At 38.4% G+C, this 16,389-nt stretch overlaps 3 protein-coding genes across 5 annotated transcripts; 2 read left to right on the top strand and 1 right to left on the bottom strand.

The window, feature by feature from the left end:
- Positions 1-1,187: 1,187 nt before the first annotated feature.
- On the top strand, positions 1,188-5,420 carry LOC104819164 (transcription factor bHLH48-like). 2 transcript variants are annotated; one of them, XR_772773.2, is made up of 7 exons: positions 1,188-2,231; positions 2,326-2,445; positions 2,536-2,601; positions 3,799-3,867; positions 4,040-4,111; positions 4,311-4,418; positions 4,911-5,111. XR_772773.2 is itself a non-coding variant. In XM_010549144.2 (6 exons), exons 1-6 carry the CDS (start codon positions 1,680-1,682, stop codon positions 5,136-5,138), a joined length of 1,107 nt encoding a protein of 368 aa, XP_010547446.1. In that variant the 5' UTR covers positions 1,193-1,679; the 3' UTR covers positions 5,139-5,420. The 2 variants fall into 2 exon arrangements, 1 of the variants encoding a protein (XP_010547446.1); XM_010549144.2 differs by lacking the exon at positions 4,311-4,418 and having other exon boundaries at positions 1,193-2,231; positions 4,911-5,420.
- Positions 5,421-5,847: 427 nt separating this feature from the next.
- On the top strand, positions 5,848-6,510 carry LOC104819088. Its single transcript, XM_010549017.2, has one exon. It carries the CDS (start codon positions 5,915-5,917, stop codon positions 6,260-6,262), a length of 348 nt encoding a protein of 115 aa, XP_010547319.1. The 5' UTR covers positions 5,848-5,914; the 3' UTR covers positions 6,263-6,510.
- Positions 6,511-7,959: 1,449 nt separating this feature from the next.
- LOC104819007 (carboxyl-terminal-processing peptidase 3, chloroplastic) lies at positions 7,960-11,368 on the bottom strand. Of its 2 annotated transcripts, none has more exons than XM_010548902.1 (12): positions 10,939-11,368; positions 10,759-10,840; positions 10,549-10,679; positions 10,324-10,410; positions 10,152-10,230; positions 9,967-10,055; positions 9,844-9,879; positions 9,634-9,753; positions 9,461-9,547; positions 8,911-9,060; positions 8,701-8,808; positions 7,960-8,380 (listed from the first exon to the last, which is right to left on the bottom strand). In XM_010548902.1, exons 1-12 carry the CDS (start codon positions 11,314-11,316, stop codon positions 8,117-8,119), a joined length of 1,611 nt encoding a protein of 536 aa, XP_010547204.1. In that variant the 5' UTR covers positions 11,317-11,368; the 3' UTR covers positions 7,960-8,116. The 2 variants fall into 2 exon arrangements, with proteins under 2 accessions (XP_010547204.1, XP_019058372.1); XM_019202827.1 differs by having other exon boundaries at positions 8,117-8,380; positions 10,759-10,858; positions 10,939-11,365.
- Positions 11,369-16,389: the final 5,021 nt, after the last annotated feature.

The following is a 16,389-nucleotide window of genomic DNA, read 5'->3' as shown; positions in this document are numbered from 1 at the left end:
TTACAAAATCGGCTAAAGAAAATGACGTGAGATAGCCCTTCGGGGTCAGGTCAGGTGGTAAGGGAGCAGGGTGCATCATCCTGAGGTGGAGGGTTCGAATCCTCTCATCGTTCTTCCTTGCCTTTGACTTGCTCGCCTGTCAGACCATCATAATGGGCTGATTTACCTCCTCCGCGTGTGTTGCAGGCTCGTGCGCGTGGGCGTGAGGTTTGACATGCTGGCGCCTAAGCCCAACTACGGCCCGAGCGTTAGGTGCGCCTGGTAGCCAGGTCCGGTGGACTGAGATCCATGGAGATTGTTAGGCGCGGGTGGTGGCCAGTTCGTCTCCGTTTGTAAGGGTAGACAGTTACAGGTTCCATATAGTTAAAAAAAAAAAATGACGTGAGATATGGAAGAATTGAGCATGTCACCAGTGGAAATTGAGATTGGGCCGATATAGGGTTTGATGATCAATTCGGCCCAATAGACCCAAAGGGAACATTCTTCTTCTAAACAAAAAAAAGAATTATAAACCTTGTTGTGTTTCCAAAGAAAATTTTTTATTTTCCGTATAAATTAATTCTATCAATTTTGAAAATAATATAAAGATTGAGATTAGGTTATCTATATGACAATCAGAATGTTTAATTAAATAATCTACAAAATTTAATAAAAATAATAGTTTTGTAGAGCGGACGCTAGATTTGTTTATTATTATTATTTTTAGGTCCATCACCCATCAACTATAATAGATGTTAACAGTGTAGTCAAGCATTTATTTTGTTCTTCTAAAAAATATATATTTTTCACTATAAATAATATTTTTACATTTTTTATTTATTTATAAATTTCTGGTTGGTATTCTTTAGATGTTTACTCTTGTCTTTCAATTATTCCTTTCTTGTTGTGTTTTTTTAGTTATTATATAAATCGCATTTTTAATAAATGATATGTTATTATTTTCTAAGATTTTTTTTGGTTATATTAGTTTGTAAGTTTTTATATAGTTGAATTTGTTTTTGGTCCGGAGGAGGAATAAATCAATGTACGATGAGATTAAATGCGGCGTTATTAGGTACGACCAATAATTAAATATTAATAATTTACAATAATTGCCAATTTATTTTAATAATAGTAACCGGGCAAAGCCCAAAAGGCCCAACTCATATCCTCTGGGATCCAGCAAAAGCTGTACCGTACACAAGCATTTATTTCCATTTTTTTTCTTTTCTCTCTCTAACCCTACAGAGAGTTGCTCTCTCTCTCTCTAAGAATGGCTTTATTAACAGACGCAACTCCACAGCTAACGTTGCTTTCGTCCTACTCCAAATGGCTATGAAGTAATCTTCCCCTTAGAGATGAGAGAGTAGACCCGGAACGAAGAAGAAGACCCTCTTCAGGAAATTCTCTGAGGGAGAGATTTTCCTTGTGCTTTGACCGCCATTGATGCCATTTCTTCGCTTACATTTCTCTTACCTGTCCTCCCCGCGATTGGCTCGCTAACTGTCAAAGGGGAATCAACTTCTGCCTTTTGGTCAAGCACCTCTCTCTTTCTCTGTCCCGGAGGTCGTCGGGGTTTCTTGAGGGAGAGAGATCAGATTGGAATATCGAGGCTGTAATTGGTGTTATCGAGCCGCTTGATCAAGTGGGTAGCTGCTGTTCTTCGTGAATTCAAGTGGGTTGGTCCGGTTTCGTTGACAATGGATCTAACAGGAGGATTTGGAGCTAGATCCACTGTCCGCGGGTCGTGTCGGGAGGTAACCGGCCTGGACTGTCTCCAGTTCAGTGATGAATTCCGGCAACTGCCGACGATGCCTCACGAGAATGGCCGCTCGTTCACTGCTTTGCTCGAGCTTCCGGCGACCCAAGCCATGGATCTACTCCATTTCTCCGGTTCCTCTTGTCCGCCGGTGACCGTCGACGGTATCGGCGGAGATTTTGCTCCATCGCTTCACCCTTTCGGGTCATTGACTTTTCCGTCTAACACGGTCCTTATGGACCACACGGCTCGTTTCTCGATGGCTGCGACGGAGCAGAACGGCGATGTATCGGCGGAGACCACGAGCTCGGTGCCGTCGAATTCTAGCGGGAATCTGGACAGGGTCAAGGACGAGCCTGCGGAGAACGACTCATCTCAGCGGTTGGTTTCTCATCCAACTGTGGAAAGCGAGAGCCCGAGCCAGATTCAGCCCCAGACCCAGACCCAGAACCAGAACAGTCAGACTGGGAAGAGGAAAGAACGCGAGAAGAAGGTGACACAAATGATCCATGATCAACATTTCGCTCCATCATATTGCTTAATTTAACCAGTGATCAGTTGCTAATTTCGTGTATCTCAATTTTTAGGTTAAAAGCTCAAGCTCAGCGAAGAAGACCAAGAGTTCTGAAGAAGACGAGAAGCTTCCCTATGTCCATGTTAGAGCTCGTCGTGGTCAAGCTACAGACAGCCACAGCCTAGCAGAGCGAGTAATTTAAATCTGGCATTAATCTCTTAGTTACACGACTACTTCTTCCTTAATCAGTGGCGCTTAATCATCAACAATTTTTGGATTATAGGCGAGAAGGGAGAAAATAAACGCACGGATGAAGCTGCTACAAGACCTGGTCCCAGGATGTGATAAGGTTTGTGTTTGATTACGATGTTTAATGAAACTATTAATCAATCATTTCATCTCTGATTTGTGCTTAACGACAGAATATTTCTTTAAATGACTCCTAAAGCATTTATACTATTTGATAATGGTGTTTGATAAAGGTCCTAATCCTTCCCAACCCTTCTCCTTAAAAGGCGAGTTGCTTGCTTGCTTTTGTTTGCAAAAAGTTGCCGTCTTGTTTGCAAAAAGTTGCTAGTTTAGTGATCATTCACTGCCCAAAAATCTAATCTTTCATCTGGGGAGGAATATCTTACAGGTCACACTAGCATAAGGATGATTGGTTTTGTCTCAGAGTTTTTTAATTGAGCTTGTACGGGTAATGCCCTCCAAGAGGGATGGTGATGGGAGCGGGTTTATGTGGAAATGCTAGCTGGAATGTGCCCTTAAGGTCTTAGGTTAGGGGACAAATTTGGGTGGATAGATGAAATTTTCTGGGGTCCATCTGTGTTGATAAATGCAAAAGTGTGAGAATTTTGCATGGAGGGTGTGCGAAAAATTTTGGTGGGTGGATGGAAGATCAAACCTTTTTTGGGGTCCATCTCTGTTGATAAGTGCAAAAAGCTTGAGACTTTCCATGGAGGGTGTGGAAGACATTATCGTCTCTAACAAGTTTGGTATCTATCAGTAAAAGAGATGATGCTGATAAAGCAAGGATCCTTTACGAATATTTGATATGCTGAGTCCCACATACCTAACTGGTTGGAGACAATGATGTTGACACCCTTCGGACAACCTATTAATCGATTTTTTAAATCTTGGAACTTATCAGCAGTTATTTTTGGAAGGGGAGACAGACAATATGAAGAAGAGAATTATCAGGGTTTCACCCGAAGAGGTTGTGAATTTACGAGTTTAGGATCATTAGATTGGTTGTTCATGAATGAAACTACTGCAACTTTGATCTTAGATTTAGATGAAGAACGAGGGATGAACCCACCGTTTTCATACGATAACGCCTTGTTTTTCCTGCAAATTTTTAGTTTAAAGGGCAGATCTTTCGCCCTTTTTCTTTTTCTTTTTTTTTCGAGCTGAGTAAGATTAGGTGGTCTTGTTATGTTTTCTCTCCTGAAATATCAATTGATCTAAATGGCTGCTAAGGAACGATTTTCTTGTTTCGATATATTTATATTATGTTAACTTACCAGAAAGGTTTTTTTGCCGACAGATTCAGGGGACTGCTTTGGTGCTGGATGAAATCATCAACCATGTCCAGTCTCTACAACGTCAAGTCGAGGTGAGACATTTCCCGTAGTTTATATTTCGTCCTTCTTTCTTTAGCAATGGACCCGAAAACATTTCCAAAGGATTGAAGTTCTGGAAGCCCTTTTACTTAACTCGTGTTAATATTCTGGATGAGACTCGATAATGTATGATGTATTAACGGGAATTCCGCCACCGGTTTTCAGCTGTTATCAATGAGACTTGCAGCCGTAAACCCCAGAATCGACTTCAACCTTGACAGCATATTGGCTTCAGAAGTAAGATTTCTTCTTTCTTTTCTTTTAAGTCTCATATAGATTGCAAGAGCCTTTCTAAAGTAACCAAAGGGGGATTATACATTTTTTGTGCTAGCTGTTGTTCAGTGGCATAAATAGAAACTTTTTGGGATATTTATTGGAGACCATATTTAGATTGGGGTACCAAAAATTTCATTAACAGCTTGTTAGGTATTATTAGGGTTTTGGGGCTCCTCATAAATCTCACCAAAAGGACTGTTAGAGACAGACCATCATCCATTTATGTCACACGCAGAAAAGTGGGTCAGAGACTCAGACAATGGACCAGGTTGTTCGGTTTCCGTCTGTGTTTTCAGCTACTTGTCTCGGACAATGTCTTTATCTCTGCACAATTGTTCGGTTTTACCTCTCTACTTCATAACTTATTTACACCCAAGTTTGGGTGGCGTAGTGGTAAGAGAACATGGAAAGCATTATCTTATCCCGAGTTCAAATCCAAGCATGGAGAGGGGTATCCACCTGGACTTCTCCGACCCATTGGGAGATGTAGTTGGGCCAAAGGTCCGGTGAATTTCCGGATTATAAAAAAAAAACTTATTTACTTTTCCCGAAAAACTTGCCCCCACCCCTCGGTTTAATAGCCTCTTGCATATGTGATTCATATGTTCTGATGCATTCGGTGTTTGATTCATTTTTACGGATGAAGAGTCGGGATAGGCGTGATACCACAATCGGATAAAAGTACCGTTTTTTAGGATCATTTTAGTTAAGTACCCTTTATTTCTTTATTTTCAAGTAGTAACACCTTATTCTTTTGCAGAACGGTTGTCTAATGGACGTGAACTTCTCGGGGGCAACTATGCCTGTGGCTTGGCCCCACGTAGCGGAAAACGGCCAGCCGTACCATCGGCACCAGCCGCCTCAGCAATGGCCCTTTGACGCCTTTCACCAGCAGCAACAAGGCTTCACGCCGGCTGATAATTTCATGGTGGGTTCATCTTCTTCCTCGTCGCCTTTGCACCCCAACCATGTCAAAATGGAGCTCTAAAACTCACCACTCCAGCAAGTAGACATTACATTACTCTCTCACTGTGTGTGTGTGTATATATATATATATACATCTATCGTATAAAAATATGCCCCTATATCTATATATATAAGCAATTACATATCTTTAGGACCAAACCGTACGATTTATTTAAATATTTTGGAGTCTCTCTATGACCTCCTCTATTATTCTTACCATAGAATTGAGAATAGTCATTGATGTAGCTTTCCAATTTGTAATACTTTTGGGCTCTTATACTAAGATTGTTATAACCTTGTTATATATGCTGTCTTGGTGAAGAACTGAGTTCTGGTTTTGTTATGTTTAATTAAGATCAGGAATTAATTAATTAAATTTTAGAATTATGAAACGCCTAATGATTCGGTTTTCAATTTGGTTCGGTCACATAAATTTTGATTCTGTTTATACAAATTTTGTAACATCTTTATGCAGTTTCAGTTTTCATACGATTTACACTGGTCGGTTACCGCATAATTGGAATCGAGTATGAACCGAACTTCCCGGTTTTGTGAAACCGGACTAATTTGCATGTCCCAACTACAAATACAAAACCATGAAGCGGTTAGAGAGGAGCCAAACGACACCGTTTTAATCCAGATCCCAACAGGATACGAAAACGGCGTAGTTTTATGACTCAGCGAGCAAAGCATAGATCGTGACTGTCGTGTCGCTATATAGCCACACACACTCACGATTTCACTATTTCCTCTCCGTCTCTCGCCCCCCGCCCCCTAGCGGAAATTGCAACCACAACCATGCCCTCGACGACGCAGCCATTGACAGTTGCAGCGAAGACGCTCCGACACAGGCTCTTATACCGATCCGGATCCACATCCTCCGGTCCGAGCCGGTGGACGACGCCGGGTCACGAGGAGCGTCCCAAGGGTTACCTCCTCAACCGACCTCCTCCGCCGCCGGGACAGTCCCGCAAGTGGGAGGATTGGGAGCTTCCGTGTTACATCACCAGCTTCCTCACGATCGTCATCCTCGGTGTCGGTCTCAATGCGAAACCCGATCTAAGCATCGAGACCTGGGCTCACCAGAAAGCCCTCGAGAGGCTGGAGATGGAGAAGCTCGCGTCCGCTGGAGAATCATCCGATTGAGATGCTAACGTTGTTGGCCTGGGGATGGTGGATTTGCTCAGACGGTTGATCTGGTATGTCTGTTTTTGTCGGGATTCGAGGGTTTTCCCCCCGTTTATGATGATGATCACGACGACCTGAGAACAAGGGTTTCCTTCAAATCTTTTTGTCGATAATGCTGTTTACGGAATAAGGTTGTCCTTAACTGTTGACGATGGTTATGTGTGACTTCAGATTTAATTTTGACAAAGCATCAATCACTTCCCTAATTCTTTACCCAGTAGTTGGTTCTAATGATTCCGGTGAACCGGTTTAGGAACATTGGTGATTTAGGTGGTCTTTCGGATTATATGAATCGTAGCATTCCATGGTTATGAATCTGTCCCATTCCATCGCTCGGAGGAGTGACTGAAAGTAATTGGGTTTCTGACATTTTATGATCTTGTGATTAGCTTTTGGTTTGGTTCTGTTTATATGTTTTTTGATTTGCTAATCATTCGCCAGTCGTTCCATGTTCTTCACAAGCTTAGCATCATTGATTGTGAAAGTCTTTCGATTCTAGTGTCAGCTTGTCATTAGGTTAGGATTTTGTCCGATTCATATAGGTGGAAGGCTCTCAAGATTCAAGAATTTAGCGTTCAAGCATGTCTAGCATGCACATCTTTGTTTGGAATGCTCGACTGGACTCGAGCAGTTGAAGTCTGAATTTTCCTGACATGGACCGATGTAAGATTTAAAAGGAGTAGAAACTAGTAAGCTGTTTCATTTCCAACATAGGAAAGGATTCTTTCGTCGGTTTCAAATGTGGGGTCTTTAAGTTTAGACGGGGAAAACAAGCGTAAAGTTCGTAGATTGATAACAGAATCAAGGAAATGGAAAATGGGTAGCAAAAAGCAGAGTGAAAGAATTGGCTTAGGGATTCAACTTGACCAGATGTGTGTCTCTGTGAGCTGTTTGCTTGTGTTTGAGTTTGTGGGAAAAGGGCTTGTTCCTATATGTGGGATCTATCATGTTAGATCATCAACCTGCAGGTTTTTGGTTGATTGATGGATCCTCATCCTCGTGTAGAGAGATTCTGCTGTTCTGCAGAGCCTTGCTCTTCTGTTTCTGTGTTTTTTTTTTTTAATTTACATTCCATAATTGTGAATCCTACCCATATTCTGTTGAAATCATCACCTTATTCTAGTTTTCTGGCCAGATGAAGCATGAAACTTGTTAAAGACTTGCCCACATCTGGACATCTGCATCTGATGATTTGTCTGTCTCTGTCTGTGTATCCACTTAAAGCTGAAGTCTTTCCTAGCAAACCAAACATATACATATATATGCGTATGTATGTATCTGCGTGCTCTTTTTATTGATCAGCATTGGCTCCCGAATTTACAATAAAACGGAATAACATCGCTCATGGAAGCTCAGTGCAAGTAGTAGCAGAAGAGGGACATGAGGGAGGCTCTGACAAGAGATCCGATCACCGGTACGGCAGCTCCACTGGTGGTGGATCCCGGCGCCGGAGCGGTGGCCTCATCAGCAAGCGGGCATGACGACAGCGCTTATGGAAGCTGCAACGAAGATGATTCCGCAGGCGATCTTCTTCGACTCCATATTTGCTGAGACCTGAAAACTAGGGTTTTCTCAAACTTCCTCTTCTTTCGGTTTTCCTGCTTCTTTCAGATCCGGGGATAGATCAATGGCGGGCGATGGTGGAGATTTATAGGGAGTGAATCTATGGTTATTTTTAGACAAAAAAAAAACATCAGTTTCACAAAAAAGATGAAAACGTGATGGAATTACATATCATTTACAAATCATAACCCAACCAGGAAGTGTCATTTACAGAGAGAGAGAGAGAGAGAGAGAGAGAGAGAGATGCAATCAAGAAGCAGAGCCATTGATGAGCCGTTGGACGTCGAGTTGGTGTTCAGCGACCATGATACAAGAATCGGCTTCGAGAGGAGAAACGGAAGAAGCCGAGCGAGTTGTCTTGATCAGAGCTTGGGTGGACAAGGAAGAGAGAATGTCGGTGGTGCATTGGACGTCCGGTGCTATCCCAACTCTGTCTATCTCCTGCAGTGACGGCGACAGATACTTCGCCACCGTCACGAACAGCGCCGACCCGTCCTGTAGCTCCGTCACGCTCTGCATATCCGGCCGTCACAAAATACAACCATTTTACCCATTTCACAATAAAAACCTTACTCTAACCATTTATATTGACCTCAGCCACTTTGAAACTTTGTTAGAGTAAAAGGGTTTTATGTCAACTAAAACTATCTTTTCAGATTTTTTTTTTTGCTTAAAAGAGAACTTATTAAACTCTAATTTCTTTTTTTTTTCAAATAGGAAACAATTATTTATATCCTTTTTTTGTGGTGAAAGTAATTATTTCAATCTTATTATTCACTTGAAATTTTATTAGACTCTCTTAATGGGTTCTGTAGCGCCAAAGTTGACGTTACCTGGATTTTTCCTTTGCCAAAAGTCCGGTGACCCACAAGAATAGCTCGGCCGTTGTCATGTAAAGCTCCGGCCAAAATCTCGCTCGCGCTCGCGCTACCTTCGTTCACCTGTCGCATTTCGAAAGATCCGTTCAATTCGTTTCCGAATGATCCGAGAATCGTAACATGTAAATGGCGAGAGCATATGAACGTCCGCCCGTTCACACTTACCAGCACAACGAGTGGATCCCGTGTCACGGCATGTCCATCGATCATGTTTATCGGTTCTGCGATCCCGTCGCGGTCAATCGTGTACACGAGGGTCTCATCGCCATCCAACCATATTTGCGCAACGTCGAGCCCGGCTTTTACCAAACCGCCCTGAATGAATTTTAGAATTCAAGGGGTTTTGGCTTATTGGGTTAATAAATGAATAACCGAATCGAACCGAATAATATATAATCGCAACAGAACCGAATTTGATAAAAAACCAAATGGCTATGATTTTTTTAAAAGCGAAAAAATCGAATCCTAACCCGAATCGAACCGAATAAAAAAATAAATGAAAAAATCGTGAATTTCTTTAAGAAAAGTAGTTTTGTCCTAACCGAACCGAGTAGAACCGAATTTAATATGAAAACCGAACAGTTGTACTTTTTCTAAAATTTAAACTGAAATAACCAAAACCGCACCGAATTCCGAATAAACCAACCCTCACAGAGTAAACAAAGATATCTCCCCGAGGGAGCGAGAGCGAGGGAGGAACGGAAATTGAAGTTACCGGATTGTTCCTCAGGTCCAGAATGTACGAATGCACGTCCTCGTTCTCCATCTCGTGGATTGCATTTACCATATCAGAAGCCGCCGTCTTTCAACACGGACAAAAGAAAACAACGATTACTTCGCATTTTCTTTCGCGTTTTCGGGGATTACTGTCCTCTATATTGCACTTACCTGAGAAAAGGCCGAGAGCTTCACATAACCGGTCTTTGTAAGATTTCCATCCGGGGTCCTGTGAGGAATTATAGCGCTCGATATCGGAGAGAGCTTGATGAATTCACGGGGTATCTCGACCTTTAAATACGAGAAACACACGCTCAGGAATTCACCAAATAACAATTGTCACGAGAAAGAAAGATACGAGAATTTCATCGATATATATACCTCTCTGATATGGAAATCGCTTCCCGGATCATTTGCCTGCAAAAACATTATGATATCATTGTTATACTAAATACACGAATAAGTAGAAGGTTACACCGAAACTGAAGACGATGAAGATATTACACTTTTAAGTTTTACTGTGACAGAGGTTCCGGCTCGCCCTCGTAGCTTCTGTGCCGCTGCTTCACTATCAACGCCTTCCAGTTTTTCGCCTGAAAACCCATAAAACGGAAAGATTCATCGATCAAGAAACGATCCAAGAAGCGTAAGATTCAATCATCAGCGTGTTTTTAGAGATTGGAGAGTACCGTTGATCTCGACTAATTCCTCGCCCTCGTGAATACCGGCACGATCAGCCGGGCTACCTTCGATGCAAGACATTACAACCTAAACAAGGATTATGATCTTAAACAAGATTTCGGAGGAAAATACAAATCGAGAGAGATAAATTTCTTCGTGTTCATGTTCATAAATACTAACCAGGTGACCTGTTTTCGGTTCCGAGTTTATGAAAAGGCCGACACCTTGCAGGTTTCCTTCGCTACCGATTCGGAAACTCTGGTACTCCTGGCAAGCAAAGATAATCCGCAAAACAGAATGAAGAACACTAAGTTTTAGCATTTTCAGACAAAACAAACAACAACAACTGCAGATTCATGTCTTAACAAGAACAGATTCGTGGAAGTTGAAAATTCCATCGAAGACCTTCGGGCTGATAATCCGAGTGAAGGGATCGCCGAGCGTTGAAAGCATCCCTTTGATCTTGCCGTACGCAGCATCAGCTGATCTCAGTGGGAACATTTCCACCATTGTTTGCTGCAGCCTCGAATCCCAATCTGAAAACCAACGAAAAAAAAAGTTCAGACCTTTATAGATTTGGAACCATAGATTCATCCAACAGTAAGGCGTCGCTACCTTGATGGTTAAATGTCGGATCGACGAATGTCTCTCTGATCAATCCCCATGCTTCCACGAGAGTTCTCTGAACAGTATTCACCTAACAGAGATAGATTCCCTAGTTAATAACCAAACTGTTATCAGTAACACAGAATCTAACCAACAGATCGAACACAGCGGATAGAGAACCCGATTCACCTCGCGAGCGCGGGAGACGGGGAAAGCGACAGTCAGAGACTCGGCGACGGCCGGAGAATCACAACAGATCGAAGAAACCGCAACGGCGGCTGCGGCGAAACTGAGCAATCTGCTTCCGATGGTCCTGATGATCAGATCAAGATCCCTGTCGGGCTCTGGTTCGTGACGATGACGAGAAGATGATGAAGCACGGCAAGACAGCGAAACGCACCGTTGCTTGTACCCAGAGCGATCCGGGTTCGAGAATCGATGAAACGACAGAGGAAGAGAAGTGGGTTTTCGACAGTTCGTGAAATTCAACAGAGTGAGATCGGGATTCGGCGATAAAGTTTCCATTTTGAGATGGGTTGAAGACGAAACTTGAATTGGGCTGAACATATTAGCAAAAGGAACGAGGAAATGGTCGAGAGATTAATGGACGTGTTCAGGTTTTACGCTGTGTTTTTAGACAGTTGATCTTTCGTGTAGATTCTTCTTGGGGCCCACGTGAATCTTTGTGGTTCAGAGATCTGCTGCGTTGCGTATCTCAGTATCTAAGCTTTTTTTTCCCGACAAAAATCCACTGAGCTTGAATATCTGTGTGACACGTGTCCTTAAGTCCACGTGGAGAACATAACGGAACGAGCCATATGTTATCGAATTAAAAACATGGGCCGAAATACCTGGGCTGGGTAAATATTTGAACCAGATTATGTTATCTCGGAGGATCCAATGTCGAGTTTCAGTTTTGGTTATATTTCTATTATTCATTTTATCATTTCGTTTTTTTTTCATTTTTTAAAAACTACATTTATTCAATTTTTAGTCGAATTTTGATTCAATTCAATTTTTTAGTTTGGATTTTTTGTTTTCCACAACGGTAGTATTTTATTATGGTGTTGGATCCCCAATTTTTATGGATTTTTTTTTCTTTGTTACCGCGGTTGATCCCAAACATGGATTTGGTTTTTCTTTATTTTTATATTCAGGTGTGATTCAAATAATTAAAAAAAAAAACCCTTTAAATACAATCCGTCCAAACGTTGAAGTTGCATTATTTTGCGTTACAACATAATTTTCTGTTACAGTCTTGATATGTTGATGACCATTATTATGGACAAATTATTTCAGATGACAGACAGATATATATATATATATATATACAGAGACTTACAATTTAGGTGTAAATTCAAGAATCACGTTGTTCGTTAGGAAACAAAAAAAAAATGTGACCATCAACCCATATCACTTGTGAATTTCGATTTGTGACAATTTACTTTTAGGTGAACAAATATATATATATATATATATATATATATAAATAATATGCAACCATATAAATATTTATATATATGGAGACTCAAGCTTTACACAAATAATATCGAGTTCTTTCCTTGGACATTTGAATTTTAAACTACGTACATTATATATATATATATATATATATGTGTGTGTGTGTGTGTGTGTGTGTATTGACGAACAATTTATTTTCTATTTATTGGTGCCTAATTAATCATCTCCCATCCATTCACCATCACACCCACATCAATGCATGTGGATGCAGTTAAGTGCTTCCCCGCACCACTGCCCATGTGCGTGCGTGCATGCATGCATGGGGGAACGATCGAACATGGAACTGAAATTGAGGATTGACTTTGATCAACGCCATTTGACATATACGGGAGAATGTTATATAGGCGGTATCTATATATATATATATATATATATAAACTCTTCATCGATTCTTGCTTGCCTCCCTCTTTAGGGCAACTTAATTAAGCATGTGATTCTTCATCACCCCATCCCTCGTGTATATACATGTATATATATTCATATAGTGTGTGTGTGTGAATTGTAAAATAGAGGGCATGTGTGTATAGAAACATCTGGCGGATCTATTGAGGCATTCCAATAGCGTGAAAACGGAATAGGATATAAGAGTTAGTTTTTTTTTATTTAATAAAATAAAGAAAAGCATAAATTAATAAAATTTCCTCTGAATTTTGATTGGTTATCACAAAAGTTTAGTTCAAAGTAAAAGAAAAGAAGGAGATAAAAGACACCTTTCACTAAAAGCAGATTAAAAACAAAATAGAGAATAAAAAATAAAAATAATATATATACACACACACACACACGAGACCAAAGAGGTTCCATAAAAAATCAGTTCACTAGTATAAACATTGTTCTCCTTATTAGTGTGTAAGTGGATATGGTTATTTATATCATCTAAAATTTATCTTGCAAAGTATTTTATCTGATTCATCTAATTTAATTGATGATTATAATTAGAATAAATAATTTTAGGTTTTAGCGTGCACAATTCAACCAATCTACATTCCATAATATTTAATTATATAGAATAGAATAGCAAACATGCATTTATTTCGCATAATTTTTAATCAAATTAAAATATGAAAATAAATGAAAAATTAGAACAAAACATTTAAAAAAATAGAAATTCTAAAATAAGTGAAACGAAATCAATGGAAATGAGAAATAAATAATAACCAAATTAAAACTCCTTTGTAACAATAGATTTTGAGTGACGGTTGTAAAATTAAAATTTCAAAATAGGAAATTTTTGGCCGTGATTTAGATACAAAACATCAGAGGCATTGGGAATTTATCATGTGTTTTGTGCATATACATACATATATATATATATAATGTTTGCACCCTATTTTAATAAAAATATATGATTAATAAATTTCTATATGTATATATATATATACACTTTTACCATCCAATTAATAAATAAAAATATCAGATACGTTTGCATCCTATGTTCTCCAGGAAGCTCTAATCAATCAGTTTGACTGTGGGGTCTCTCTTCCATTGAACAAATTTTGGCCCTCCTTTTTTATTCTTCTCTTCTAATGACGTATTTAATTTAATTTAAAATTGAATTGATTATGGTTTTTTCTAAAATTAAACTAATAGAATCTAAAATTATTGCGAAGGAATTTTTAAAAATAAAACCCAAAATGAAATGAAAAAATATTCGAATGAAGATGAGTTTTAGAAGATAATTATTCTAATGAAAATAAAATCAAAATATAACCTAAACACATAATATATATATATATATATATATATAATATTTTATAACAAAGATATACTACATATGAAAATGCTTAAAAAAAATATCTACCCTATTTTGAAAACTGTGCGTGTTTCTTGACGTTACAATAATCCAAATTACAATTCTAACTGATACAATCTGTACCGTAACTTGAGTTATGGACGAAATTAGGATATGGGTTTCTTAGGAGTTAATTAACCCTTAAATATAATTCCTCCTCAAAACGGCAAGACCTCGGTTAATTAGTTGATGACATGTCTAATCACATGTCTCTTTATAAAAGAGCCGTGTAAAAAATTATAAAATCTGATTTGATTTTATTCGAAGCTCATCGTCAAGGAAATTTGGTGAAATGTCAAAAAAAAAAAAGGAAGTTTATGTGAAATATAAAAATATATATTTGTGTGTGTGGGTGTAATACGTAATTACATATATATATATATAGCTTAAATCTGAAGATTTTAGAGTACTGCATACAACTTGGAGAATCTCCATGCATATGATATGACGATCAAAGCAACGTATAGATTTAATAGGAAAATGGATCAAAATAAATGAAAATGGATCAAAATACAAGAACACGCTCGGATCTCAATAATCAGAGAGACCCTCTCCGTATATCCGGTTCTATTTTTTTTTTCTCTTTTCTTTTGTGAGTTTATCATTTTGTATTTTTTTTATAAAAAAAAATATTTGATTTATAACGTTTTTTTTTTAAATGAAATGTTTGTTTTGTCTTTTGAGGTGCCCGTGAATCAATCATGAGACGAGCTGAATTTGGCCTCTTTCGCCCTTTTTCTTTTGAATGTCGGGTCCTCCTTCCGACGAAAAAGTTGCCTCAAATCATATAGAGCTTTAATAATCTTCTACATATTATTAAGCTATCACCTTTATATCCATTTAATTTGGTTACCTATTTATACACGGGAGGAGAATATGTAAATTTTATATAATGTTAAATTTATATATTATTTTATTTTTAATTAATTTATATTAGATAATTAAGATTTCTTACTATAATCCCCAAGCTTTTCAATTTTGCTATAATTAAGAATGGTTGAACAAAATGTTGGGCCACAAGGAGACGATTAACTTCTATAAGGGACACGTGGAGATGCACATACCAGACTGACTCACTGCTTTCGATTTGGTTTCGCCACTTTGAGATTATCTAACTGTATTAGCACAGCTTTTACTCTTGTGTAGCTGCTTTCGTATCTTTGTCTTTTGAGAGAGAAATTAAATCTACTCTCCACGTAGAACACGGTTTTATTAATAGAATTTACGATTAACCAAAAAAAAATGTTGGGCAAAAAAAAAATCTAAACTTCCAACATTTTCCCCAAAAAAATACCTCTAGAAACGTCATCGAATAAATCATTATTGCTGACGTGGCTTGCATAAGTATCTATATGAATCACGAAAGACTGACCATTGCCATGAAAATTTGTCACATGGAAAAATTAACAAAAAATTGTTCCGGATTTTTTTATAATCTCGAAATTCACTATACTTTTGTCCCAATTATATCTCGCAGAGTAATGGAGAAGTACGGGTGAATGTCGCTTCCTACGGTTATATTTGAATTTTGGATTTTATCGAACCGTAAATCAAAATTCAAACCGGTTTTTGCAATTTCGGGTTTTAATACCAGAAAACAACAGTTCATTAAAAAATGAAATTGTAATTTATTTTTTAAAAATTCACCTGGTAATTTTTTTCAACTGTCGACCCTGTAAAACTACCTCAGTAATGAAGATTTATTTTGACAAGTTTTCAATAGTACATGTACTTTTTTCGGGTTAAAGTCGTAGTTTAGTTTTTTTTTAAAAAAAATTAGTTCATACAATCTATAAAACTTGGTTTTAGGGTTATTTTTTGGCCCATAACATTTTATTGCAAAATTGAAAAGTTTGGATTTTTTTCCGGATTTTCCTTAATTTGTAATAACAATTTTGGTATACGTAGAGGGGAAATGCAAGAATGTATGGATAGGTTAAAGATAGATAATTAGTGCATGCAAACAAACTATAAACATCGTACGTAGAGAAAGTTGTCTCCCTTTAGACCAGCCTTTGGGACATGAAATAGAAGTACTAAATAAACAAACACATTTCCCATGGTTCATATATCTTCGAAGATGTTTGCTTATATATATTCTCGTCGCCATAATTACATTTTGGGAAAATGTAATTTGATAACTAATATTTAATGAGTTTATATATAACATTAATTAATGCGTTCAAACACCGGTTCTAACAAAGCATAGGGATTTTAAAACAGGAAACAAATGTTTTTATTCAACTTAATTTCTAGATACAAGCGAGAAAATAAAATTTTATTCAACACCCATGAACTTAAGATTTTATAATATCGATGTAAGAGCA

The sequence above is a fragment of the Tarenaya hassleriana genome, unplaced genomic scaffold (genome assembly GCF_000463585.1).
Source record: "Tarenaya hassleriana unplaced genomic scaffold, ASM46358v1 Cleome1, whole genome shotgun sequence".
NCBI lineage: Eukaryota > Viridiplantae > Streptophyta > Magnoliopsida > Brassicales > Cleomaceae > Tarenaya > Tarenaya hassleriana.
Note: the sequence above shows the minus strand (reverse complement) of the source record. Positions and strands in the feature narration are given on the sequence as shown.